This window comes from Chlorocebus sabaeus, chromosome 19 (genome assembly GCF_047675955.1).
Source record: "Chlorocebus sabaeus isolate Y175 chromosome 19, mChlSab1.0.hap1, whole genome shotgun sequence".
Lineage (NCBI taxonomy): Eukaryota > Metazoa > Chordata > Mammalia > Primates > Cercopithecidae > Chlorocebus > Chlorocebus sabaeus.
Window position 1 is genome coordinate 13103536 of NC_132922.1, and position 26462 is coordinate 13129997.

The 26462-nt window shown below is 55.7% G+C and overlaps 1 protein-coding gene and 1 pseudogene across 7 annotated transcripts in view; one reads left to right on the forward strand and one right to left on the reverse strand.

The window, feature by feature from the left end:
- TRIOBP (TRIO and F-actin binding protein) overlaps window positions 1–26462 on the reverse strand; it is a 78513-nt gene that overhangs the window by 10816 nt on the left and 41235 nt on the right. For 3 of the 7 annotated variants that reach the window (XM_073006727.1, XM_073006726.1, XM_073006728.1), the window contains 7 exons: window positions 25572–25649; window positions 11963–12019; window positions 8529–8636; window positions 8323–8412; window positions 7851–7960; window positions 5394–5919; window positions 4278–4388 (listed from right to left, as the gene is read on the reverse strand). In XM_073006727.1, coding sequence (XP_072862828.1) covers window positions 4278–4388; window positions 5394–5919; window positions 7851–7960; window positions 8323–8412; window positions 8529–8636; window positions 11963–12019; window positions 25572–25649 — 1080 coding nt within the window. Of the gene's footprint in view, window positions 1–2993; window positions 4126–4277; window positions 4389–5393; window positions 5920–7850; window positions 7961–8322; window positions 8413–8528; window positions 8637–11962; window positions 12020–17405; window positions 17584–23258; window positions 23397–25571; window positions 25650–26462 lie in introns of those variants that run through there. The other 4 variants (XM_073006731.1, XM_073006729.1, XM_007975715.3 and 1 more) reach the window with 4 other exon arrangements.
- Window positions 17817–26462, forward strand: part of LOC103223290 (guanine nucleotide-binding protein G(I)/G(S)/G(O) subunit gamma-10 pseudogene) — a 45228-nt pseudogene continuing 36582 nt past the window's right edge.

Here is a 26462-nt window from a genome sequence, read left to right on the forward strand (position 1 = left end):
TCAGTCTTGGCGTCTGTAAAGGAGGCCTCGCAGGACCAGCCCCCGAGGCTCCCTGGGCACGGGAACCCTGTACACAGAGGGAGTCGGTATGCCAGCACCCACCACTGTGAAGCCCAGCAATGTGGGGGTGGGCACTGCTCTTCTGCAAAGGGCCAGACCAGGCAGGCAGACCCGGCAGCTCAGGGGTGCAGGAGCTGACATCAGGAGGTGGGACTCAGCTGACAAAGAGGGGCTCCTAGGCGGCCAGGGGCTGCTCTCTCACCTACCTTCCTGAGTGGCCCAAGGTGTCCTGATCCTGACTGCCACCTCTGACATGGACATCAGAGAAGATAAAGAAATGCCTCATGTCCCCCACTGCAATAGGGTTCTCTTTACCAGACATCCAGTGGGTGAAGCCCCAGACCACTCAACAGCTGTCCTGCAGCAGCAAGCCCCCAGCCCCTGAAGGCAGGGCACCCACTCAGCCTGAGATACCAGCTGGGGAATCCCTCCCAGCTGTCACTCCTCCAGGTCCACCAAGTTTCCAGCCGCCTCCTCCCATGCCTGAGGGTGACACAGATGACTCAGCACCTCTTCTCTGCCGCCCTCCACATCTGGGGTCACTCCTCCACCTGCCTGGTCTTCAGTTCTGTTTCCCAGTTATTCCCTTCTCCCCTCCCACCTGCTCCCCCTGCCCACCCCACCTAACGGGACGAAACACTGACAGACTTTGATGCGCCCAATGGGGCACCTGGGAACCAGAACGCCTGGACCCCAGACACAGGTTTGCCTATAGCTCAAAGGTCACACCCTTCTGTGGGCGTCAGTTTTGCCACCTGTAAGCTGAGAAGCCAAAGCAGTGCCTTTTAAACTTCATAGTAGTGGCAGAGCCTTTATCCAAAGGAAATCTGAAGCTGGCTCTATGAGTAAAACGGACAAAGACGGGCCAGTGCAGTGGTCACATCTGTACCCCCAGCACTTCGGGAGGCCAAAATGGGAGAAGCACTTGAGCCCAGGAGTTCAAGACCAGCCCAGGCAACATAGTGAGTCCTTGTGTCTACAAAAATTTTTTTTAATTAGCCAGGCATGGTAGTGTAGCCTGTGGGCTGAGGTGGGAAGATTGCTTGAGCCCTAGAGTTCAAAGCTGCAGAGAGCCTCTGTGCCACTGCACTGCAGCCTGGGTGCCAGCGAGAGACCTCATCTCTACAACAATTAAAATAAATAAAATGGAGGAAGATGAAGCCGCTCTGACTATAGGTGGGTACGAATAGGTCCCAGCCCCTCCCACCCAGAAAGCAGCTCCTGGAGCTTCTTAGAGCAGAGCGCAGGCAGAAGCCCCCTGGCTGGGGGCCTCGGAGGTCCTCCCACCTGCTTCAGCTGTGGTGTTGGGCCCCCAACTCCCCTGTCTGCCTCAGGGTGGGGGACTACAGGGCACAACACTGGCTCCTCCCTGCCCCTCCCTAGGACAAGGTAAGCCCCCAGGCGCGCCCTCTGTGTCCCACCCCAACTCCCCTGCCTACTCCTCTATCAGTGGAACCTCCATCCACTACTTGGCCCCAGGATGGTCTCCAGGCTTCCCTGTAGCAGCAGCCCCAGCCTCAGGGCCCCCAGAGGCCCCTTTGCCTTCTGTAGCACCGGCCATCCAGTCCTCAATTCTCCTTCCTCCATACCCTTGACATTCACCCTCCTTCAGCCATTTCCTAACACCTTACACCTGGCCCTCTCCCAACCCCCTCCACTCTGACATCACTTTCCTGATGTCACTGTCTGACCCCAAACCTCTGAAAGTCTGTGGAATGAGCTGCTTTTTGTTTGATTTGTTCTTTTTGTTGTTGTTTTTAGATAGAGTCTCACTGTCGCCCAGGCTGGAGTGCAGTGGCAGGATCTCAGCTCACTGCAACCTCTGCCTCCCAGGTTCAAGCGATTCTCCTGCCTCTGGAGAGTGGGGATTACAGGGGCCCACCACTGTGCCCTGATAACTTTTGTACTTTTTTTTTTTTTTTTTTGAGACGGAGTCTTGCTTTGTCGCCCAAACTCACAAAGTGGCCATATCTCAGCTCACTGCAAGCTCCGCCTCCCGGGTTTACGCCATTCTCCTGCCTCAGCCTCCCGAGTAGCTGGGATTACAGGCACCCGCCACCTCGCCCGACTAGTTTTTTGTATTTTTTAGTAGAGACGGGGTTTCACCGGGTTAGCCAGGATGGTCTCGATTTCCTGACCTTGTGATCCGCCCATCTCGGCCTCCCAAAGTGCTGGGATTACAGGCTTGAGCCACCATGCCCGGCCTGTACTTTTTTTTTAGTAGAGACAGGGCTTCACTATGCTGGCCAAGCTGGTCTCGAACACTCGACCTCGAGTGATCCACCTATCTCACCTCCCAAAGTGCTGAGATACAGGTGTTAGTCACCATGCCAGGCCAGAGCTTCTAACTCTTAGCTCAGCACTGAAGGCCTCCACAACAGACACCAACCAGCCTTCCTTCTCATGCCCCAGCCAATGCCTTCCTGAGAGCCCCCTCACGACGTGACCTCCCCTTGGAAACTTCTAGAAGCCTCCTCCTGCCTAGGGCCTGGATCTCAGCCTTCTTTTCTGTTGCCAGGCTGGAGTGCCATGGCACGATCTTGGCTCACTGCAACCTGGGCCTCCTGGGTTCCAATGATTCCCCTGCCTCAGCTTCCCAAGTAGCTGGGACTAGAGGTGCGCACCACCACACCCGGCTAATTTTTTGTATTTTATTAGAGACAGGGTTTCACCATGTTGGCCAGGTTGGTCTCGTTCTCCTGACCTCGTGATCCGCCCACTTCGGCCTCCCCAAAGTGCTGGGATTACAGGCATGAGCCACTGTGCCTGGCCCCTTCTTTTCTACTTTAGATAATGGTGTGATAGGTGTGATAACTACAGACAGCTGATTGTCAAATTTTTAGGAATTATGTGATGTAGTTGTTAAGCACAGCCATTAAAAATTAAATTTATATACTTATAATTAAATTAACTACATTAAAGACAAGGTAATAGATGCTCAAATTTATTACTTCCTAATTATTTCACTGTGTTTTATTATGCATGCTCTTGGAGTCAATCACATCTACTGTATCTGCATGGTGGAAATCCTATTGGATAGTGTGACATCTCTTCCCAACTCTGTGTCCAGGGACTTTGTGCTGGAAATGCAGCATTGGCCACAGTGGGAGTATTTACACTGCAGAATTGGTAAACATTACACATCAGGGCTTGATTTATTGTTTTGTTGACTGTCTAGACTTAATCAAGTGATAAGAAAATGTTAATAATGCAGATTAAACTTAAAAGTGTGTCATATCTATAACCATTACATTGTAAATAGAACACAAAATTGCAAAAATATTCTTAATAGAAAATTCTCAAATATTCTCAGTAAAAAACTACTATCCGATTTAGCAAAGAAGTCACTCACAACCTGGAACAGTAATGTTTCGACAAATGTCTTCTCATCTTACTCATTACCATAAACAAAAGTGTCAACCAGTGTACATGTTAAAAGAACCCCCGTTTGTTAATTAGTTGTGGATACAAGAGTATGGAAAAATCACTGAAAGCATTCTGAGAAAAATCCATTTGCTATGTGAAATTCACAATAAAATTATATATTTTTTATTTGTAAATTGTGTACTAAGCATTGTTTTTATTGGTAAAATGTACAATAAACTCATCTATGTGTACACACACACGTTTTTTTCTAGAGAGTTAGTTTGCCCTAGTTGTGACAACCAAAAGTGTTCCCAGACACAGCCTAATGTCCCCAAGGGGGACAAAATGGACCCCACTGAGAACCACTGTCCTAGGCAGACAGTGCGTTCTCTGAGGGCCACTGGAGGCTCTCCTGTCCCGCAGACCTCCTTGAGTGGGGCCTGGCCTGCTGGGCGTCAGTAAGATTTCCCTGTGTTCAGGGAGTGACTCTCGGGGCCACTGGCCCCGAACTTCCCCGGGGCAAGGGTCCAAGTGCAGAGTGTCACACGGGGACTCACACACAGGCTCTGCAGTCAGCCGGACCCTCGCTCAAATCCCACCTTTGACACCTGCAGGCAGGGTGACCTCAGGCAAGTCACATAACCTCTCAGAGCTCAGTGGCCTTGTCTGTAAAATGGGCACAGTGATCACGCCCACCAGCTGTGGGAAGAGTAAATGAGATGACACATGTCAAATGCCCCACACCTGGGTTCCAGCACACACAGGAAGGGCTCCCAAAATCTCAGCTGTTTCCTGATAACACAGCAACCAGAAACCTGCCCCTCCCCCTGAAAAACAGCCCCTGGCCTTACCTGTGAGATGTAGCCCGGGGGGATGTGGCCGTCCTCCTGGGATCTCGGTGCACTCTGAGGAGCCTCCCCTTGGAGACGCCACGCCTCCAGCTGGGCCCGAAGAGCCTGAACCTATGAGAGAGGAGGGTGGTCAGTGGGGCCTGGAAGCTGGGGCAGGGCTGGTGGAAGGCAGTGAGGAGCCACAGGCTTCCAGCTCCACACGGATACAAGCCCAGCATCCCTGGAAGGCGTAGGAATGGCTCAGGGTTTGAGAAGAGCAAGCAGCCCTGGAGTGAGATGTGGCCAGGGGACATGCTGGGCTGTTTCCTGGATGGCCAGGTCAATGACCTGGGAGAACCTTGGCCCAGAGAAGACTAGACAGGGTGAGGAACAGGAAACTATGGTCACAGATGTTTACACATCATGTAGGTGACAAAGGAAACATCTTGGAGCCTCAGTTTTCCCGTCAGTAAAACTGCTGAGGTCTACCCTAGCGGTAGAGGCCACTATGAGGATTCCATGAGTCAGTGCAGGCAGGGAGGTCATGTGCAGCAGACACACAATAAACGGCTTCTCCCTTCTTTTTTTTTTTTTTTTTTTTTTTTTTTGAGACAGTCTGGCTCTATTGCCCATGCTAGAGTGCCATGGCTTGATATCGGCTCAGTGTACCCTCTGCCTCCCAGGCTCCAGCCATCCTCCCACCTCAGCCTCCCAAGTAGCTGGGACTACAGGTATGCACCAGCATGCCCAGCCAAATTTTGTATTTTTTTGTAGACATGAGGATTCGCCATATTGCACAGACTGGTCTCAAACTCTTGGCTTCAAGTGACCCTCCCACCTTGGCCTCCCAAAGTGTTAGGATTACAGGTGTGAGCCACAGTGCCTGGCAGGTCTCTCACTTCTCTTCCCACTTCCCTTCTCTATGGCAGCTAAGGGCAGAACAGGGAAAAAAAAAAACCAAATTACTAAGGTCTAAGGAAGAAGATTCTAGTTCGCAGGAGTGTGGGGTACACACTCACAGATTAGGGGTGAGCTCCCCATCACTGTAGGAGTGCAAGACAAATACCAGGGTGTGAATGCAGGGACTGGAGGGATGTGGGGGCAAGGGGCCTCCTAGAGAACCAGCGTGGTGCCTACCTCCTTCTCCAGTGCCTCATGGCTGTCACTTGAGGGCCCTCGGCGCTCTCCGCGGCTTTGGTTGAGCAGGGCAGTGAGGGGCACCCGCTTATTCTCCCGCAGGGGCAGCTTCTCCAGCTCCTGCCACTTCTTCTCGATCTCCTCACTGAGCCGGTTTTGCTGGTCCTCAGTCAGGGGGGCACCCAGGCCCCGGCGCAGCCCCTCACCAGCGGGCACCTCTGGGGTCCTGCTGTCTGTGGCCTCAAACCACTTGCGTCGCTCCTCGGAGCGCTGGGCCAGGTCCCGCTCCAGCTCCTCCTGCTTGGCCAGGCGGTCAGGAGTGCGGGCCGGGGTGCGGGCCCGCTGCGGGGGGGCCTGGGTCAGCGGGGAGAGCTCCACGTAGTCCAAGGCCTGCCGCTGCCCATCTGCCTTCCGAGGGCCACCCCGGCTGACGACCTCAACGCCCGCCCGCTGCTCCCCTGCCTTCAGGGGGCCCTTCTGGGTGCCGTAGTTGTGCAGCGCGTTCTCCTTATTACAGTCCGAGAGCCTAGGGCACCAGCAGAGCCACGTCAGGTGGGTCCTCACTCCTGAGTCCCGCAATGAGCACTTTCGGAGCGACACCTGTGTGTCCGGCCCTGTGCCAGGGGCTGGAGACAGACCCCAGGGAAGGAAGCAGCCTGACCTAAGCTTCCTGGTTAACAGAGCCCGGGAACTTCCCAGCTCCACCACTCCACAGCCCAGGGACCCACCAGGATGCCTGGCTTCCCTCGACCCCTCTTGTTTCTGTTTCTCAAGGAACAGGGTCTCACTCTGCTGCCCAGGCTGAAGTAGAGTGGTGTGATCATAGTTCACTGCAGCCTTAAATTCCTTAGTTCAAGTGATCCTCCTGCCCTGGCCTCTGAAGTAGCTGGGACTATAGAAAGGCACCACCATGCCCAGCTAATTTGTTAAATTTTTGATAGAGATGGGGTCTCAGTATACTGCCCAGGTTGATCTTGAACTCCTGGGCTCACGTGATCCTCCCACCTCAGCCTCCCAAAGCTCTGGGATTACAGGCTCACGTGAGCCACCACGCTGGTCTCTTTGCCCTCTTTGAGCTGCAGTGACCTCATCTGTAATGTGGGACAGCAGTGCCTCTCACAGGATGGATGTGAGGACCGGGTAGGCGAATGTGGAAAGCAGGCAGAGGGCTTTTTGCAAATGGTGATCAAGGAGTTGGTGTAGGACACGATGTCCCGGGTTCCCAAGGCTCACAGTGGCAAGGGGGATGCCCACAGTCACTGCTGATGGGGTGAAGGCAGGGACCTCGGGGTGCAGAGAACACAAGTTGTGGCGACTCTGAACAACTATGGCAGTTCTCTTTATCCACAGTCATAGCTGGGTACGTGGTCACCCTGCCAAAAACTACACTCGCAGTGTTCCCAGAGCTACCTGTAGCCACGTGACTGATAGGCTGCCAAGTGGGTGCGGCATGTGGCTCCCCTGAAAGGGCAGAGCGAGCCCCACCAGGCCAGGACTGCATACCTCCCTCGGGGCTGTTCTGAAGGGACACATAAACATCTGTCTCAATTAAGCATCTGTGCCCGGGGTTTCTTTCTTAAAGCAGCTGGGCCTATACACTAAGTAACAGTCCAACTCACTGCACTTCAGAGTACACAAAGTGCTCTGGGCACATCCTCGCACATGTGCAGACATGACACACTAACATGACAGATGGGGACTCTGAAACCTAGACGGGAAAGCCTCTGGCCTAAGGCTGAATAGCCACGGTGTGGCCAGGCTGGGGGACTCGGCCTCCAGGTTCAGATGATCCTCCCACCACGGCTGGCTAATTTTTAAATTTTTTGTAGCGACGAGGTCTCACTATATTGCCCAGGCTGGTCTTGAACTCCTGAGTTCAAGTGATCCTCCCGTCTCAGCCTCCCAAAGCGCTGGGATTACAGGTGTGAGCCACCACACCCAGCCCAGCCCCCTTTAATACCATACTGTGTTCCCACTGCCCAGCAGCTCCAAGTCCCAGCATCCCATGGGCATCTGGGGTATATACAGTGGGGGACTCTGCCACTGGGTAACTCAGCCCTCCTGCCCCAGTGCCCGTGGCAACCTCCAGAGGGAGTGAGCTCCTCATCCTGGGAGGCGTGGGCTCCAAGGCCGAACTACCTAACCACCCCTTCCCAACACAGGCTTAGACACGGCCCCCACGGCACAGAGACAGAACAGCCACCTGGCAGGGGCTTTTGACTCACAGGCATCTCCACCAAACAGAAGAGGCCCCATCACATTTGAGGAGGCAGATCAAACCTCAAACCCTCAGCATACTTCTGGATGATACTGAGAATGCTCACTGCTCTCTTCCCATGTTGTTGACAGAGAAACGAGGGCCCAGAATGTACAGTCCTCAGGTGAGTGCCTAGAAACCCACTCAGGGATGCAACGGAAAGTGCCTCCCCCAAGGCCCCAGTCCAGCTTAGTACGTACTTGGTGACATCTGGGGCTGAAGTTGGACGCACGGTCTTTCTCAGAGCCTCGATCCAGTTCCGCCGGATGCCTGAGGTCATGGCCGACAAGGTATAGACAGCATCCTTGGTCTGTAAGGCCACCACACAGGTAGGTTGCCACATGGCCAGCCGCATGACTCCCTCCCCACTATGGACCCCGGGAGGGCGGCCCTTCCTTCCAAAGGGGCATCTAAGGTCTTGAGTCTGGGGTGGGCACGGGGTACAAAACCTCCCTTCCATTGGCCTGGGAAGAGCCCTGCCGGCTCCAGCGTCTCCCCTAGATACGCTAAGTGTTGGCATCACAGCTCTGTTTGGCTTTGAGGACAGAGCCTCTGGGTAAATGAGTGATAGGGATCCAGTCTCCATGGTGAGCCATGTTCAATACCAAAACCTCCCTCAGGGGCCTCCAGCCACGCTGCCCACCACCAGCCCCAAGCTGCACGCAGCCTCACGTGGATCTGGAAGCCATAGTTGCGCTGCACCGCGTACTCAGTGACATCCGTGCAAGAACGCAGGTCGATCTCACCATCCAGCTCGTCTGCCTGGAGCATGAGGGCCCACTATGGTCCGTGTGGGCCCTGGTGTGACCCACCCCAGTGACCCCAGCCAGGCCACCCCAGGCCCTTCTCGGGGTTCATCAGTACACCCATGGCCTCACCTCCTCAGCAGTGGAGTCTCTGTAATATTTGAGACTTGAATCTGTCAGCACAAACCAATGTTTCTTCCACTGGGAAGTAGAGGTGGTGGTGAGCGAAGGGGAGGGAGGCTGTAAGGAGGATGGAATGAAAGAGCCAGTGTGTGCGATTGTACAGGTGTCCTGCGTGGCTGCCAAACTCACTATTCTGCACACAGGAAGGGTGAGGAAGCAGAAAATGCCGATTTGAGACCTGGCCCCTCCATTTCCTCTCTGAGCCTCAGGGGTAGCATCTGTGAAATGGGTTGGCTTCCCCTCCGTAACCACACCCCCCTGTTCCTTCCTGGAGCCCCTTTTAAGACCGCCAAGGCTCCTCAGGCACCCTGGACCCAGTGCAGACAGGGAGTGGTGATGATCTGTGTAAGCAAGTCAGGGACTCGGTGGGGCCAGGATGTCACGTCTTTTTCCATATTCCCCCAGATCACCACCATGGTCAGGGACAAAGGTCCCCCGGGAAGTAGGACTGGACGGAGCCCCAGGTAGGAGTGAGTGCCAGGCACGATCTGCTGCTTTTTTTTTTTTTTTTTTTTTTTTTGAGACGGAGGAGTTTTGCTCTTGTTGCCCAGGCTGGAGTGCAACGGTGCAAACTCCACTCACTACAACCTCCACCTCCTGGGTTTAAGTGATTCTCCTGTCTCAGCCTCCTGAGTAGCTAGGATTACAGACGCCTGCTGTCATGCCCGGCTTTTTGTATTTTTAGTAGAGACGGGGTTTCACCATGTCAGCCAGGCTGGTCTCGAACTCCTGGCCTCAGGTGATGCACCTGCCTTGGCCTCCCAAAGTGTTGGGATTACAGGCGTGAGCCACCGCGCCCGGCCACATGGTCTGCTTCTTGATCTGTAGGCTGGCTACCCACATCCGCAGCGGGTGAGAGTGCACTAACCTGTATGTTTAGGATTTGTGATTGGGTGCCTTCCTGCAGTGCCTGTCTCTGCTCCAGCTGGGGTTAGATTGGCAGGACACGTAGGAAAGGGGTGGGGGTGCCAGAACAGCCCGATATTATGCCAAGCCCAGCCCACCTCTAGGCTTCTGGTCACTCCACTGGAATGCCAGTTGCGGCCCGCCCACTGCCAGGTCAGCGCATGTCACCCGGTCCCCAGCCCTCCCGGAGTTCCCTCACATCACCAAGCCCTGTCTGTGCTGTTGGTTGTTTCAAGTACTTAGTTTTCTCTCCTCAAGAAGATGGTAAGTTTTCAAGGGGCATACAAGGAAGGATGATATTTTCTGCTTCTTTCCACATTGCCTCCCTGAGAAAAAGAGTTTTGTACCCAAGAGTTCCCTTTTTCGCTGTGTGCCTTTAGGCAAGTGTCTCCACTTTTCTGAGCTTCAGTCTTCTGAACTGTAAAGTAGGGCTACTAAGAAGTCCCCGAAGCCGGGCGTGGTGGCTCGCGCCTACAATCCCAGCACTTTGGGAGGCTGAGGAGGGTGGATCATCTGAGGTCGGGAATTTGAGACCAGCCTGACCAACATGGAGAAACCCTGTCTCTACTAAAAATACAAAAAAAAATTAGATGGGCCTGGTGGCACATGCCTGTAATCCCAGCTACTCGGGAGGCTGAGGCAGGATAATCGCTTGAACCTGGGAGGTGGAGGCCACAGTGAGACGAGATTGCACTATTGCACTCCAACCTGGGCAACAAGAGTGAAACTCTGCCTCAAAAAAATAAAAATAAAAAAAAAAGAAGTCCCTACACCTTCTGGTGAGGTGAGCAGTGCCTAACCCTCTCTTGTGTGTATGGCTGTCATGCCGTTGGCATAGGGATGGACATCAGGTTGTTGGGTTTGTTCTGGGAGGCCAGGCCTCTTAGAAGCATTTTGCTCTCACTAAGTAAACGGAGTTGCTGCTGCAGACCTCAATTGCCTCTCTGTAAAGTAGGACAGGAGTTCTATGCCAAGTGGTTTCTTTAGCTCTTCCAGGCCTAGCCTATGACTGTCTGAGATGGAAGCTGGGTGGAGCTCCATGGACCTCAGGTGCGCTGAGTTCTGAGCCTGGGTCTGTCCCAGGTGCTCCTAGGCCTGGAAGAGACCAACACCCTCATGGGCCCGTCTCCTGTCTGTGCACCAAGGGGTTGGGCTGGCTGAACTCCCAGGGCCCTTCCAGTTCGGACATTCCAGAACCCTGTGATAGAGGATGAGTAATGGCCAGCTCTGGGTGGGGCCTGTAATCCCTCTGCCCTCCGGGGACCCTGGGTGGGGAGGCCAGGAAGGGGTCACTGGCGGGGTGCCGGGCTTTGTGTGAGCCTAGAGAGCAGCCGCCAGGGACGGCGGGCAGGCAGCGGGTAGGGAAGGCTGTGGGCTGGGGGGAATAAAACATGTGGGCCGGAAACACAATGAAATCCCCTCTGGCTCGGAGCCCTCTCCGGTATGCAGGCTGCACGCAGACCGGAGCGGCAGGCGCATGCAGGGCAGGGGTGGGGAGACGCTCCCGCCCAGGCAATGTGGGCAGGGAGCCAGCCTGGCAGCCAAAAGAACAGAGCTGGGGAAACGGCCACTGTCTTTGCTGGTTCCAAGGACACATATGCCAGAGGAAGGGAAGGGTCTTTTTTTTTTTTTCTTTTTTTGAGACGGAGTCTCGCTCTATCGCCCAGGCTGGAGTGCAGAGGCCGGATCTCAGCTCACTGCAAGCTCCGCCTCCCGGGTTTACGCCATTCTCCTGCCTCAGCCTCCCGAGTAGCTGGGACTACAGGCGCCCGCCAACTCGCCCGGCTAGTTTTTTGTATTTTTTTAGTAGAGATGGGGTTTCACTGTGTTCGCCAGGATGGTCTCAATCTCCTGACCTCGTGATCCGCCCGTCTCGGCCTCCCAAAGTGCTGGGATTACAGGCTTGAGCCACCGCGCCCGGCCTACAGGGAAGGGTCTTTAGCTGAGCCCACAGTAAGTGCCAGGAGCTGTGTGGCACCTGTACGTGCTTGATCTCTGTGACCTTGTTATCCATTCAGGAAAGAATCGCCATTATTCATTATGCCCATGTCACAGATGTGGCCACTGAGGCCTAGAGGAGGCTTTGACTCAACCAGTGTGGTTTCAGGTGGGTGAAACCCCAGCGCCTGTGCCGAGCCCCACCTCCTCAGGCCAGGCTTTGTGAATCTGTGTCTCGGGCCAGACGGCTTCTATGAGACCTTCCACCCAAGACCCTTGACTCCCAGCCAGGCTCCTACTGAGGTGGGAGGGCCAAGAGACCCTTGATGAAATCAAGGGATGGGACACTGGGTGTGAGGGGCTAGACGGCCCCTTGCTGTGATCCCTTTTACACACTGCAGACTGCCCCAGGAGGCAGAAGCCTGATAGGCAGCCTCTGCCCCTCCCAGCCCCACCCAGCCCCACCCCCACTCCTGGGCTGCTCAGGGGACCAGCAGCGGCACAAGCCAGTCTCTCCCCCTCCCCCCTCGTCCTCTTACCTCTCCAGGCTCATCCAAGATTGACATCCATCCCTTCTTGAAGTTGAGCAGATCGGGCTGTGGGGAGATGAGGAGGGAGGTGAGTAGGGCCCAGCAGGAAGCCAACAGGGGCTGGTGAGGGGGGTGTGCTGCACCCACCCTGTCCCCAAGTCCTGTGGGACCAAGCTCCTGGGAAGCCAGCCAAGAGGGCTAAAGGCCTAGGTAACCCCCCAAGTCCAAGCAGGCCTCCCAGCCACTGAGGCAGCCCTGCCCCCTTTCCTGATAGTGGCACTCGGAGAGCTGAGAAGTTGGGCTGGGTGGCTGGCACACACACCCAGATGTCCCAGGGGCCTCTCTCCAGCTGACCCCTCACCCAAGAGTGGGAGAGAGGGGCTGGGAGGACTCTGCCTGTATAGAGACCCCCTGAGAGCTCAGAGGGCAGTCCAGACCAGCAGCACTGTGCGAACTGTCCAGTTCCTCCCTCTGATGAGGACCAGGTACCCCACAGACCCTTCCATGGGCCCGCCAGTCCTGCCCTTTCCTTGGCTCCAGGAGACTATGGGAGGTGAAGCCAGTCGCAGGCTGGGGTCAGAAACCCTCTGGTCCCCACCTAGATCTCTTTGGGAAAGATCAGTCCTGGCAAGCCCTACCTTCCGGGTGTTGCCCAGAGGGGCACAGCCCCGGGGTCTGGGGGCTGCCAGCTGCAGCATGTCCCATGGGGACCTGTGTCAGGCACCCTAACCCAGGCCTAGATAAAGAAGTTGCTCATCCTGGCATTTTTCTGACCATGCTTATCTAGTGGATGCCAACCAGCAGACCCTGCCTTCCTGCTGGGGAGACCTCTCTCATCTAAGTCCCGGTCCCTCTGCAGCCTCCGCTCCTGACACCGGCAGGGAGGAGGTGGCCACCTGTTGCCATGGCTCTGAGCCTACCTATCAGCCCCTACATCGAGGCCTCACCGGGCCAAGGTGTCTGGTTGCGTGCAGAGAGAGGGTGGCATGGCTCAGTGGGGTGGGCGGTGACAGTGGCAGCTGGAAACCAGAGCCACCTTGCCTGGCCACCTCTCCCGACCCACCCTCCTCCCATGGAGCCCCTTCTCAGGTACAGGAAGTGGACCAAGGGGGGCTTGGGGCAGCTGAGGATCCAGAATCCCCCACAGCTACAGTCGGGGGACCCAGCAGGTTGGCATCCCAGCCCCGCCCTGCATACCTGTGTAAGGGAGAGACAGAGGCTCTGCTCAGAGCTGAGAACCCCTGGGGCTGCATTTGTCCCGCTGCTCTGTATTCTGCCCACCCCATCTTCCACCTGAGACAGAGGCTGCCCAGGGCGATCCTAAGCTAAGAACGAAGATTGGTGACCACACCTGGCTCCACTTCCCCTCAGTCTCGGACCTCCTGTGGCCCCAGGGCCTTGCAGGGGCTTGACCACAGCAAGGCTCAGGAAAAACTTGCTGAGGAAATATCTACCCCCTGGTCTAAATTTCTGTGCTTTTTAGGCCATCTCCCCAACCCCCACCTCGCCCGGAGGAGCTAGGCTTCCTGGGCCCACAGAGCTGGTACCACTGGGCAGCCCCAGGCGAAAGTCCCTGGGCCAGGGCTGGGAGATCAGGGCAGCAATGACAGGCTGTCAGGCTGAAACCTCTAGGGCTGCCTGGGAAGTGGAGTCGCTGTGACCTTCCTAAGTCACATCCCCCTCTCTGAGTCCTGGCTGCCTGATGTGGCAAATGATGAGGCAGTCCTCCCCTCCCGCAGCTTCCGACAGGACTGAACGTGTCTGTACAAGGAGAAGCCTGGTGATCCTCCAGAGCCCAGTACAGACACACCACATACCATGTCAGGCACGCCATGACACAGTGACCTTGGGGATAGAAGGTCACCAATTTGAGTTTTGTTGAGACAGGGCCCTGCTCTGCTGCCCAGACTGGAGTGTGGCGGTGTGATCACAGCTCACTGCTGACTCAACCTCCCCGACTCAAGCGATCCTTCCACCTCAGCTTCCAAGTAGCTGGGACGACACAGGCACTCCACCATGCTCAGCTAATTGTAATTATTTGTTTTTGTTTTTGTTTTTTTTTGTAGAGATGGGGTCTCCCTATGTTTCCCAGGTTGGTCTCAAACTCCTGGGCTCAAGTGATCCGCCCACCCCGGCCTCCAAAAATGCTGGGATTACAGGTGTGAGCCAATGTGTCCCGTCAACCAATGTGTTTTTAAACTGGCAGGGAAACCTGTCCCCAGGTTCAAAAGGTCCGATCATCTAAATCTCACATGATGCCCCTTTGTACAGGGCTCTTCAGTCCCAGCTACCTCTTCTTCACCTGCTAGAAGCTCAGTTTCTCCTTCTGCCTTTCGGAAGCACTGACAGGTTCTCACAGCCCCACCTCCTACCTAGCCAGGGACACAGCCCCTCTACGCACCCACGGGCTGGTGAGAGTCACTCAAAAAGGCTTGGTATCCCAGGCTTGCTTAACAGTTCCAGGGATGGCTCCAGGTGGCTTTATTTATTTATTTTGAGACAGAGTCTCTGCTGCCCAGACTGGAGTGCAATGGCACCATCTCGGCTTACTGAAACCTCCACCTCCTGGATTCAAGCATTTCTCCTGCCTCAGCCTCCCAAATACCTGAGATTACAAGCGCCCGCCACCATGCCCAGCGAATTTCTGTATTTTTAGTAGAGACGGGTTTTCACCATGCTGGTCAGGCTGGTCTCGAACTCCTGACCTCAAGTGATCCATCCCCCCTCCTCGGCCTTCCAAAATGCTGGGATTACAGGCACACATGAGCCACCACACCTGGTCTCCAAGTGGCTTTAAAACAAAGTCCAGCTGCCTCAGGACGGCAGGGAAGCCTCATCACACTCTTCCAGCCTAGCCTCCCCTTGCTGAGGGGCCTGTGTTTATACCACTGCATAGTCCTTGCTGATCACAACACACCAGGACTGTGGGCCCTTCACACGTGCCGTGTCCTTGGCCTGAAATACTAGACTTCCTCCTCCTCTGATGACCAGGCAAGCCCCTACTCAGACCTTAAGACTCAGTTTAATGGCCACCTCTGAGGTCCCTTCACAGTCCATGCCACTCACCGTACCACCAGTGGCCCCTGTCTGCCCTCCCACAGCCCCTCTCAGAGGCCTCTGTTGCATCCGTGACTATTTTGAGGCACTTTACTTATCCTTCACAGGCTAGACTAGATGCAACTCAGTCAGGGCCACACACTGTTTACCTGCCAGGACCCAGCACAGATGGGGCTCAGGGTGTGTCTGCAGAATTTTTTTTTTTTTTTTAAAAGCATCAGGCACTGTTCTAGGCCAGGAAATTAGCTGTGACCAAGAGCTGTGGCCCCTGCCCTGGTGGACTGCAGGAAACAGTAAACAAGGGACCAAATCTAATTTGATGCCCAGCAGGCAAGGGGGAAGGCTGCTCCAGGAGTAAAGCTGCACCCAGGCAAAGGCAAAAGGAGTGGAAGAGGATCCCGGCTCCCTGAAGCCCTGGAGCCTCACATGGTCACACACCTGTGCCACTTGCCCTGTATGAATCCCTGACTCAGGGCACCGGGGCGAGGGGAGGAGGGTGTGAGGCGGATACAGGAGGAGCACCAGCTGAGAGCAGGCTGAGGTCTGCACGGCAGCCAGGATGAACTCATTGAACACTATTAATGGTGATCATAGCCTCCTCTCTGCTCTAAAACCTTTCATGGCTCCCTATTGCCCCTGACCAAGCCCTAGCAGTGAGGCCCTCCTCCCACCCTCTCTTCCACCTGAGACAGAGACTGCCCAGGGCGATCCTAAGCTCTTGCTACTTCTCAAACACAACCACCCGCTTCTGTCCACACTGCTGTCTCCCCGCTAGTCCATCTCCACCTGACGAAACCTTATAATCACAGGAGGACACCTCCCTCGGGAAGGCTCCTGCCACCGACAGGGATGTGCTGTCCGTCCTCCAAGCACCCCACACACTGCTTCTGACAGCCTTACCCTTGCTCAGAACGTGCTGCCCCCAGGACAGGCAACTGTGAAAGAAAGCTGGAACGGACCTGGACACAAATTCTGGCTCAGCCTGGGACTCACTAAGCTACCTGGGGCATGACACTTCACCTCACCACACCTTGGTTTCCTCATCTGTTTGATGAAGATGTTACTACCAACCTTCAAGGCTCAAATCTGGTAACGTGAAAGCACACGGCTAAGGGCCAGGCAGGCAGGTGGTGGGCACTTGGGCACAGCAACCACTCTCCTCCTGGCCCCAGGACACTGACTCAGCTCCTCCCCCCACATCCCTTCTGCTCCTGACAGGGAAGGGGAGGCTGCTGACGACAGGAAGGGCCAGCAGGGAGGTGGCAGGATGTCCAGGAGGAGGGCGAGGAAGTCCAGGCAAGGCGGTCTGGCTATCACACTCACAGGGCAGGGGCTAGGCGTGCCACGCCCCCCAGCAGCCCAGCCCACTCCTCCAAAGGGTCTCCACTCCCCTGAAAGAGGACTACTGGCGCCCGTGCGCACACACACCCTGCTCATCCTCCCCCAGGAGGGCCACTGGGCTGTCAGAGGCTCCCTGAAGCATTAGCCAGAAACCAAAAGCAGCCCCACCCTCCCTTCCCGAACAGCACGGTCAGTGGGCCAGAAGGACCGGGAAAGGAGCTACTCCTTCCCTTATACTTGGGGTGACCTCGGGCAACTCACCAGCGCCCCTCCCCAAGCCTCAGTTTATCCGGCTGTGAAGTGGGGAGTCCAGTGAACCCAGCTGTGAGACTCAATATGCTAACTATGGCACAGGTAATTGATGGGGCTTGAGTACAGCTCACCCCCATGACAAAGGCAAACCCCTGCCATCGTGCCCCCTACCCAGACTAGCAGGCTTGTCCCAAGGCCCAGGACCGCTGCAAAGAGCAAGCCCGGGAGGACGTGGTACCCCGCCGCTTCAGAGGTCCCGGGACTGGCTCCCGGGCTGTGGGTGGAGCGGTCCGGACCCTTCTAGCCCACCCGAGCTCCGGCCAGCGGCCACACAGGGGGCCGGCCTGCCAAGGCCCGGGTCAGCGCGACCCATCCGCGCCCAGGAGCGCCCCTCCCGAGCTCAGGCCCACCTCCGCTCCTCCCTGGGGCCCCTGGCCGCCTTGGGGTTCGGGTCTTTGCCTAGGGGGCTGGAGGGGAGGTGGGAAAGGGTCGCCCTGAATCCACCCTTTACTGGTGCCGCAACTGTGAGGAGGGGGCGCCCGGGACGGGTCGTTCCGTCCCCTCGGGGTCGCCTGGGCTTCTGGGGGCGAGTGGGCGAGGGAAGGCGAGGAGGAGCCTACGGGAAGGGTGAGGCCGGTCTGGCGGACCGGCGCATCAGAGGTGGCCCCATCTTCCGGCCCAGCCCTCCTCTAGCCTCCGGGAAAAGAGGAGGGGGCTGCCCCGGAGGGGAGAGGCTGGGCTCTACCTGGGGTCGTCGCCCTCCTCCCGGCCTGGGGCGCGGGCGGCTGACGGGGGCACTCACCGTCATGGCGGCGCCCCAGGGCGGCGGGAGCAGGAGGCAGGAAGGTGGACGCGGCTCTCGGGCCGGGCTCCGCGGCGCGGGGACCCCGCCGCCGCCGCCCCTCTCGGCCGCCCGCCGCCGCGCCTCCGGCCCTTCCCTTCCCCGGCGCGGTCCCGGCCCCTTCCATCCGCCCATAAAACTTTTTTTTTTTTTTTTTTTTCAAACTTCCTGGGAGGACCCGAGCGGTCCAATGGGTGGCGGGGAAGCCGAGACAAACAGCGGCGGGGGCCGCGGCGGGCCAATGGGAGCGCGGGCCGGGCCGGGGGCGGGACCTGCCGCGACGGGACGGGCGCGCTAGGGCGGCGGGACCGCGGGGCGGGCGGATGGGGCCGCAGGGAGGGGAGGGCGGTGGCGGCCGGAGGGCGGGCGGGCCCGGGCCGCGGGCGCGCTGGGAGGAAGGAAGGGCCCAGCGTGCAGGTGACTCCGTCCGGCCATGGCGCGGGGGTGGAGGATGCGGGCGGCCGGGCGTGGCACGCCTCGCCCAGGCTGCGCTTCCCGCCCCGGCCTCGGAGCGATGGGTCCGCTAGAGCTCGGCGCCTAGATTTGGCGGGGCTCGGGGCAAAGCACCCTGTACTAACGACTCAGCGGGTCCCACTCGCCAAGAGTCGATTTTCGTCCTCACCACAGACTTGGGAGGGAGGTCTCATTTTGCTAATGAGAAAACGGAGGCTCAGAGGGGTGAGCCGATTTGCCCGAGGTCGCACAGGAAGAGGCGGAATTCCTAGCAAGTAAGCTGGACACAAAGTGAGTTCTTGGATGGCAGGGTCTTTCCCAATACCCACTCCTCACAAATGGGCCTTTTTTGGTTTTGGGTTTTTCAGGTGTGGGCGTGCACCCGTTGCTCAGGTTCCCAGAACCCTGGGCCGTTTGTTAGATGCTCTTTTCCTGCAGGTGGGGAGGGACCGTGGTGGAATTCGTTGCTCAATGCACTGGGAAGCTCGTGTGGCACGGGGATTACAACCTACTGTTATCTTAAGCAGGTACCTCTCGGTGCTCAATTTCACTTTCTGTAAAATGGGGTAATGCTGTTACCTCATGAGGTTGCTGGAAGGATTAAGTGTTAATTCAAGTATGGCACCTAGGACAACCTCTTTATCCCTCATTAGCTATCGTTAGGCAGGGAAGCTTGGAATAATTGCCATTTCAGTTATTCTGCCCTCTCGATTTGGGGTTCAAAAATTATTGCTCTTGCCGGGCGGGGTGGTTCATGCCTGTAATCCCAACACTTTGGGAGGCTGAGGTGGGTGGATCACTTGAGATCAGGAGTTCAAGAGCAGCCTGGCCAACATGGTGAAACCCCGTCTTTACTAAAAATACAAAAATTAGCCGGACGTGGTGTCAGGTGCCTGTAATGTAGCTATGTGAGAGGTTGAGGCAGGAGAATCGCTTGAACCCAGGAGGTGGAGGTTGCAGCGGGCAGAGATTATGCCACTGCACTCCACCTTGGGAGACAGAGTGAGACTCCATCTCAAAAAAAAAAAAGTTACTGCTTTTATAATTACTATTCCCATTTTGCAGATAAAGAAATGGAGGCCCAGGGAGCTGAAGTTCTTTCCCAGCATTTGCTGCCAGGAGTCTCTCCACCATGAGGAATGAGGCCAAGGGTAAGTCCATCTAACTCTAGAAACTGGCCTTCTTGGCCGGGCGCGGTGGCTCACGCCTGTAATCCCAGCACTTTGGGAGGCCGAGGCGGGCGGATCACAAGGTTAGGAGATCGAGACCATGGTGAAACCCCGTCTCTACTAAAAACAGAAAAAATTAGCCGGGCGCAGTGGCGGGCGCCTGTAGTCCCAGCTCCTCGGGAGGCTGAGGCAGGAGAATGGCGTGAACCCGGGAGGCGGAGCTTGCAGTGAGCCGAGATTGCGCCACTGCACTCCAGCCTGGGCGACAGAGCGAGACTCCGTCTCAAAAAAAAAAAAAAAAAGAAACTGGCCTTCTAGCACCCCGGGCTGAGTTTTCCTACCCTACCCTTGCACCTCACTCAGGCAGTCAGTCCTTGGGAGAATGAATGAACATGCAGGAGACCTCACCTACCACCAGGGTCCTGGCCCAGTGCCCTGAGCACCTAACAGCACTAGCCTCCTCCAGGCTTTTCTGGCCGCTGTGACTCCCCGCAATACCCTCAACACAGTGACCAGACCACTTCCCTGCTCAAAGTTCTTCCACACATCACCAATGCTGACAGATCAGTGCTACATTCCTGTTCTAGGCAGACAGGAACCATCACAACCTGACTCCTGCCTGTCATCCTGGCCTTCCAGATTCACATTTGACAGGCTGGAGAGACGCATACTTTGGTCAATTTTGCAAAATACAATAAATAACCAAAGAGATACACAACACTGGAGGCCAGGCACTGTGGCTTATGCCTGTAGTCTCAGCACTTTGGGAGGCCGAGGAGGGTGGATCACCTGAGGTTAAGAGTTCGACTAGTCTGGCCAACATGGTGAAACCCCATCTCTAGTAAAAATACAAAAAATTAGCCGGGCGTGGTGGCATGTGGCTGTGATCCCAGCTACTCCGGAGGCTGAGGCAGGAGAATCGCTGGAACCTGGGAGGCGGAGGTTGCAGTGAGGGGAGATCACGCCACTGCTCTCCAGCCTGGGCGACAGAGCGAGACTCCATTTCAGAAAAAAAAAAAAAAAATACACAACACTAGACTACTAGGAATTTTGAAATTCCCAGAATAAGACAGGTCCTTTTACCCCGACTGCAAATGTTCTCTGCTGTGCCTGGAACACTTCTCTTCCTGTCTTCTATACCCCAACACACTCACTCTCTCTCACTCTCTCTCACTCTCTCTCACTCTCTCTCACTCTCTCTCACTCTCTCTCACTCTCTCTCACTCTCTCTCTCTCTCTCTCTCTCTCTCTCTCTCTCTCTTTATTTCTCCCCTTCCCCCTCCCTTATTCCCAGAATAAGACAGGTCCTTCTACCCCCTGACTGCAAATGTTCTCTGCTGTGCCTGAAACACTTCTCTTCCTGTCTTCTATACCCCAACACACACACACTGATTCTCTCTCTTTATTTCTCCCCTTCCCCCTCCCTCCTTCCCCCTCCCAATGCTTGTTGGCCTGGAAAATTTCTTCCTTCAAGTCTCAGGCCAAAGGAAGCCAAAGTGTCCCCAGCAGACTTAGGAACTGCTGGCCCAGTGCTCCCTACATCCGTACATTTCCCCACTAAAGTGATGACCACACTGTTCTCATCAGTTACATGTCAGTGTTCTCACCTAATTGTGCTCCAGTGGCCAGGGCTGGAATGTTTTTTGTCTACATCTTGGAAGCCAGTGTAGGGCCTAGGCCCACAGTACATCCTTCATAAGCACGGGTTGAATGAATGAATACACTGATGAAGGAACCACAACTCATCCTGGCAGGTCAGAGACGGCACAGCCTCAGGGACCCAGGGGTGAGTTATTAAACTGGCAAAGACCAGAGCTACCGAACTTTGAGGTTATCCAGTCTCAAACTGTTACTCTACTGAGAATAATGAGGTGAGGCTCAGAGCAGGGCACACAAGTTAGGGGCCAAGCCAGAATCGACGCCAGGCTTTCTGGCTCTTGGCCTTGGGCTAATTTCACTGCTTCAGCCCAAGAGAAGTGTAAATCTGCTCTGTGTAACTGGGAGGCCCCACTGGCAGTTCCATCCCTCGCTCCTCATTTCCCTCACTCCCACATGAGAGAACCACTGTAGCCAAACTCACCAAGTCTCAGTTGCCGCATCTTTCTAATGGGGAAAATCTGTGGGGACTCCCAGAGCCACAGGAGGGCTCAGAGAGATCACGATGTGAAGGCAGTGGTTTAGGGGGCATGTTAGAAGCACTGGGCTCTGAGGTCAGCCAGAGCAGGATTTGAATCTCAGTTCTGTTCTGCCCCTTGCTCCCTGTGTGACCTGGAGCAAGCGACCCTCCCTCTCTGAGCGTCACTTCGTCATCTGTAAAATGGACAGTACGAGTCTAACTGCGCCTGGGAGTGCGGATGAAACGCAATTAGGTGAGCCATGCAGTGAACACAGAGCTGGGCATGTAGTAGGCGCACAATAAGTGCTGGTTAATATCACCAGCATCGTTACCCCAGACTGCTTTCCCCACTTCGCTCCTCCTTCACTCTACCAAGGACTTACCTGCCCCCTCCTGCCAGACGTGCTGTGTGTTGGTGGCCTTTAGTTAGTTTGACCAGGTAATTCCTGCCCATGGCTTAGAGGCAACACACTACTCAGATAACCGTGCTTGCCTGCTCACCCTTGGTGCCGTAACCCCAAAGAGCAGCGAAAGGAAATTCTGGGCTCGGTGGGGTGACTCATACCTCTAATCCCAGCACTTTGGGAGGCCAGGGTGGGTGGATCACTTGAAGTCAGGAGTTAGAAACTAGCCTGGCCAACATGGTGAAACCCTGTCTCTACTAAAAATACAAAAATTAGCCAGGTGTGGTGGCACACAGCTGTAATACCACATACTCAGGAGGCTGAGATGGGAGAATCGCTTGAACCCAGGAGGTGGAGGTTGCAGTGAGCCGAGATGGTGCCACTGCACTCCAGTCTGGGAGATAGAACCAGACTCCATCTTAATTAAAAAAAAAAAAAAGACCTGGCGTGGTGGCTCACATCAATAATCCTAGCACTTTGGGAGGTTGAGGTGGGCGGATTACCTGAGGTCGGGAGTTCAAGACCGGCCTGGCCGACATGGCGAAACCCCGTCTGTACTAAAAATACAAAAAATTAGCCGGGTGCAGTGGCGCGCACCTATAATTCCAGCTGCTCTGGAGGCTGAAGCAGGAGAATCACTTGAACCTGGGAGGCAGAGGTTGCAGTGAGTTGAGATGGCGCCACTGCACTCCAGCCTGGGCAATCAAGCTAGACTCCCTCTTAATTTAAAAAAAAAAAAAAGGAAATTCTGAAATGGATGGGAAAGTTCGTGTTTTAACAGCAGCCCCGCAACCTCCGTGCATCCTGATCTCCCTGAGCCCTCTCTGCAGCCTTAAGTCTCCACAGACTTTTTCCTAATAGACAGATGTGGCAACCGAGGCTCAGTGAATTTGACTGCAACCCTTCTCTCATCTGAGAATGAGGAAAATCAGCTCCTTTATACCCCAAGCTGTGCGACCTCAGGCAAATCAGCTCACCTCCCTGGGCCTCAGTCCCTTCATCTGTAAAATGGGCACACTGTCTCTGAAGTGCCCAGCCTAGTGCTGGACTCAGCGCCAACAGCGGTGAGTAAGAGCGTCAGCCTCTCACCAAGAGAAGAGACCCCATGAGCCAGCCTGTGGCTGCTGGAGATGGCCAGGCCCCTTCTGTCCTGCTGTGAAGCGGGTGGGAGGGAGCGGGTCTCAGCTCCCTGCCCTTATGGAAAACCTAGCCAGAGGCTTGAGTGTTTCCAGACTTCTCTGGGCAGGGGATGGGTTACGTAACGCCAGATGTTTGTGAAACTGGCTCAGGCCCAGGTCTGAGACACACTTTGCAATCCCAGAGCCACTTGTAAGCCCGCTCTCCCTTCCCCCATACCTGGCTCCCCCTTGGTCCAGGGCTGGCAAGAGGAGGTTGCTGACTGGAAGCTTTCAGCTGTGTAGATTATTCCATCAACCCTCACTCCAAAAGCTGAAAGCAGCCCCCAAGCCTGCCCCGGAAGTGGAAAATCCACTAGCTTGATGAGACCAGGGTGAGTTTAAGAGCTCTGCTCCTACCTCTCCTGTCATGCAAGGGCCCCAGGTGCCTCCTCCTCAGCCCCCACTCTCTCTCCTTTGCTTAACAACCCCCTCCTCCCTCCCCTCCCCATGTCTATCCACCCTTACCCCTCCAGCCCCCACTGGAGCCAGCCTACCCTTCGCCACCTGAGGACCCCCAGAGACAGCAGGAACGGATTGAACAGCGTGGGCCGGTCCCCGGGCATCCGCCATGAGGTCACCAGTCGGCCCTTGAGCGGGCTCCCAGCCTTGCCCTCTGCTGGCCTCTTGTCTGCCTGTCAAACAGGGTCCAGTGTTGGCCCCAGGTCCCTTTGGTGGGATGGAGGCACCCCTGGTTACAGCCTCCCCTGCCCATTTTGTGGTGCCCCCCTCCACGGAGCCCCAGGGTTCCCATCTTTCTCTCCTCCCAGAACTGCCGAGACAAGAGCCGGTTAACTTGTTCTCACTACGTCGTGTTTGACTGAGCGGCTCCCAGGGCTCAGCACCCTTGAAGGTGTGCACGTCATTACCCTAAAGTCAAACCACGGGTGCCAGCTGGAGGGGTACAGACCACAGGTGTGTTTCCACCCACAGAGTCTTTTCAGAGTATTTCACATTAGGTTAGAGATCTCACATATAAATACATATCTCCAGTGGTTCTTGAAATATCAAAAGATGTGGAAACTCTGGGCCCGTCTTCCCTATGGCAACAGCTATCTGGAACCGAGGAGTCACACGAGTGCCCTCGGTCCCCCCACTTCTCACTGTTGTTACCTGCCTGGCCTTCAGGGCGTTAGGTTTGTGACCCCAGCTTAAGCAAAAGGAATGAGTTGTGGACTTCTACAGACATGCCCAGCAGAGCCCCTAAATACTCCCTCTTTGGAGTCATCCTCGTTGGGGAAACCAAGGCCCCAGGGAAGCAGAGGCACTTGTCAAAGTCACACATAGCAGGTTACTGGGAAGGTAGGAGAGAGCCCAGGTGTCCTTGCTCTGGAATCTGCACACTCTCTGGAAGTGGAACTTGAAGCATCAAAGCACAGGTCCAAGAGGGCTTTGGGGGTGGGGGTGCCCCCGACTCTGCTACCACATCTCCCATCACAGCCCTGACCACAGGCATGCAACTGTCTCACTTGACTGAACTCTTGATGGTGCTCCAACTCACCTGTGACCCACACCCGGGTATACAGAAGGTGCTCACTGAGTGTGTGTGAATGATGCATGCATGAGGTGGTTATCAGTTCTGACCAGTCAAGGCTGCCTAGGGGTGGGGGTAGGTTGAGATATTTTCCACGTTGATGTGCCAGGCCTGTTTCATGGAGACTAGAGGGGCACCCCTGTATTGCTGTTTCCTCCTCGTTCACTACTCTGGCTCCAGGAAGTATGAAGAAATAGCCCAGAAAGAGGAAGAGCAAAGTTGTCGGAGCCCCTGGGAGGGCTGGCAGCACCTTTAGCGACCAGCATCCCCTGTCCCCTCCCATTCCACAGATGGGAATACTGGACCCCTCAGAATTACAGCACTGCCGTTCAAAGCCACGCAAGAAATCAGGGCAGGGACGGAGGCAGCCTGGGTGGGGGGCAGGTGGAGGTGCAGAGAGAGCTCTGGGTGGTTCCTGGGCTGGGTTCTAGTCCCAGTACAGCTAGCCACTGACTGTGTAGCCTGGGACGACTCCCCTGCCTCCATTTCCTCATCTGCACAGTGAGGGTTTGGGCAAAATTCCCCCGGCTTTGACTCACGGCAGGGCCCAATTTGGGGGCTCCAGGCTGCCCGACGGATACTCCCTGCCACACCTGGCTCTTCAGGAGGCAGCAGGGGGAAGAGCAGGACCAGAAAACACAGCCCCAAACAGTCTGTCTCCTCCTCCCCCACCTCCTACTGCCCCATGGCCCTCAACTCTGATCTCACCTCTCTGGAGGCTGAGGGTGACGAGAACAGTCTGTTTGGCAGCTCACGGGGAGGGGCAGGCAGAGCTGTGTTCACCAGCTGCAGCCAGGCCTCAGAGCAGCATCTGTGGGTCCCACCCCCGCATATATCTCTCCCGTCCCCAGGACCCTGGAGACCCTCCAGGCCCGGCTGACTGTGGGCACATCCTCAGCTCTCTGACTCATGCTCCTAGAAGCCCTGCTCTTTCGACCTGGCTTGGCCGTCTCAAACCGGAAGGATCTCTTCCCTCAGAGACCACTGGGGCCAAACCGTCATTTGCCCAGGGAAAGACATTGACCTTTTCAGGCCCAGCAAATGAGAAGCACGGCCTAGGGTTCTGACCCCAGGACCGCCCACCTACCCAGGTCCCCAAGCCAGAAAGTGGCTCCTGCAGAGCTCCTCAAGGCCCCACCATGCACACAGATGACCCCGTGGGAAAGCCAACTTTGGTCTGGATGATTCCAGGGCTCTTCTGAAGAATGAAGCCCATCTCCAACCTGCTTCCCCTTCCCTTCCCCACCATGTGTACCCATGCCCATGACCCAACTACCGAGTCTGCCTGCTTCTGGTCAGTCAGGGGGTCTTGGCCTCTGCTTGGTTCTGACTCCTCAGGCTCCTCTGGTTGGAACTGGAGATTAAAAAAAGAACACAGCTTAGCCTAACTTATTCTCCAGGGTGCATGCATCTGTCCACCTCATCCATCCATTCTGTCATCTGTCCATGCAACACCCATCTAACGTCCAGCATCAGTAGATCCATGTATCCATCTAACCATCCAGTGTCTATCCCACATGACTCACCCTCTCATGTATCCAGCATCCATTGTCTATCACCCATTCATGTATCTACTCTCCATTAATCCATCATGTATCCATTTACCCAATAGCTATATATCCCTCTCTCCATCCATCATCCATCTATCCATATCTCCATCATCTGTCCACCATCTATCATGTGACATTCATCCATCCATGCCACATCCATCCATATTCCACCCAGCATTCATCCATCCATTACCTAAGCAACATCCATCATATATCCACCACCACCATATATTCATCACCCAGCTATCTATCCATCATCACCCATCCAGACAGCTGTTGCCATGGGAAGACGGGCCCAGAGTTTCCACATCTTTTGATATTTCAAGAAACACTGGAGATATGTTTTTTGTTTTTTGTTTTTTTTGAGATGGAGTCTCGCTCTGTTGCCCAGACTGGAGTGCAGTGGCCGGATCTCAGCTCACTACAAGCTCCGCCTCCTGGGTTTACACCATTCTCCTGCCTCAGCCTCCCGAGTAGCTGGGACTACAGGCGCCCGCCACCTCGCCTGGCTAGTTTTTTTGTATTTCTTTTTTAGTAGAGACGGGGTTTCACCGTGTTAGCCAGGATGGTCTCGATCTCCTGACCTCGTGACCCACCCGTCTCAGCCTCGCAAAGTG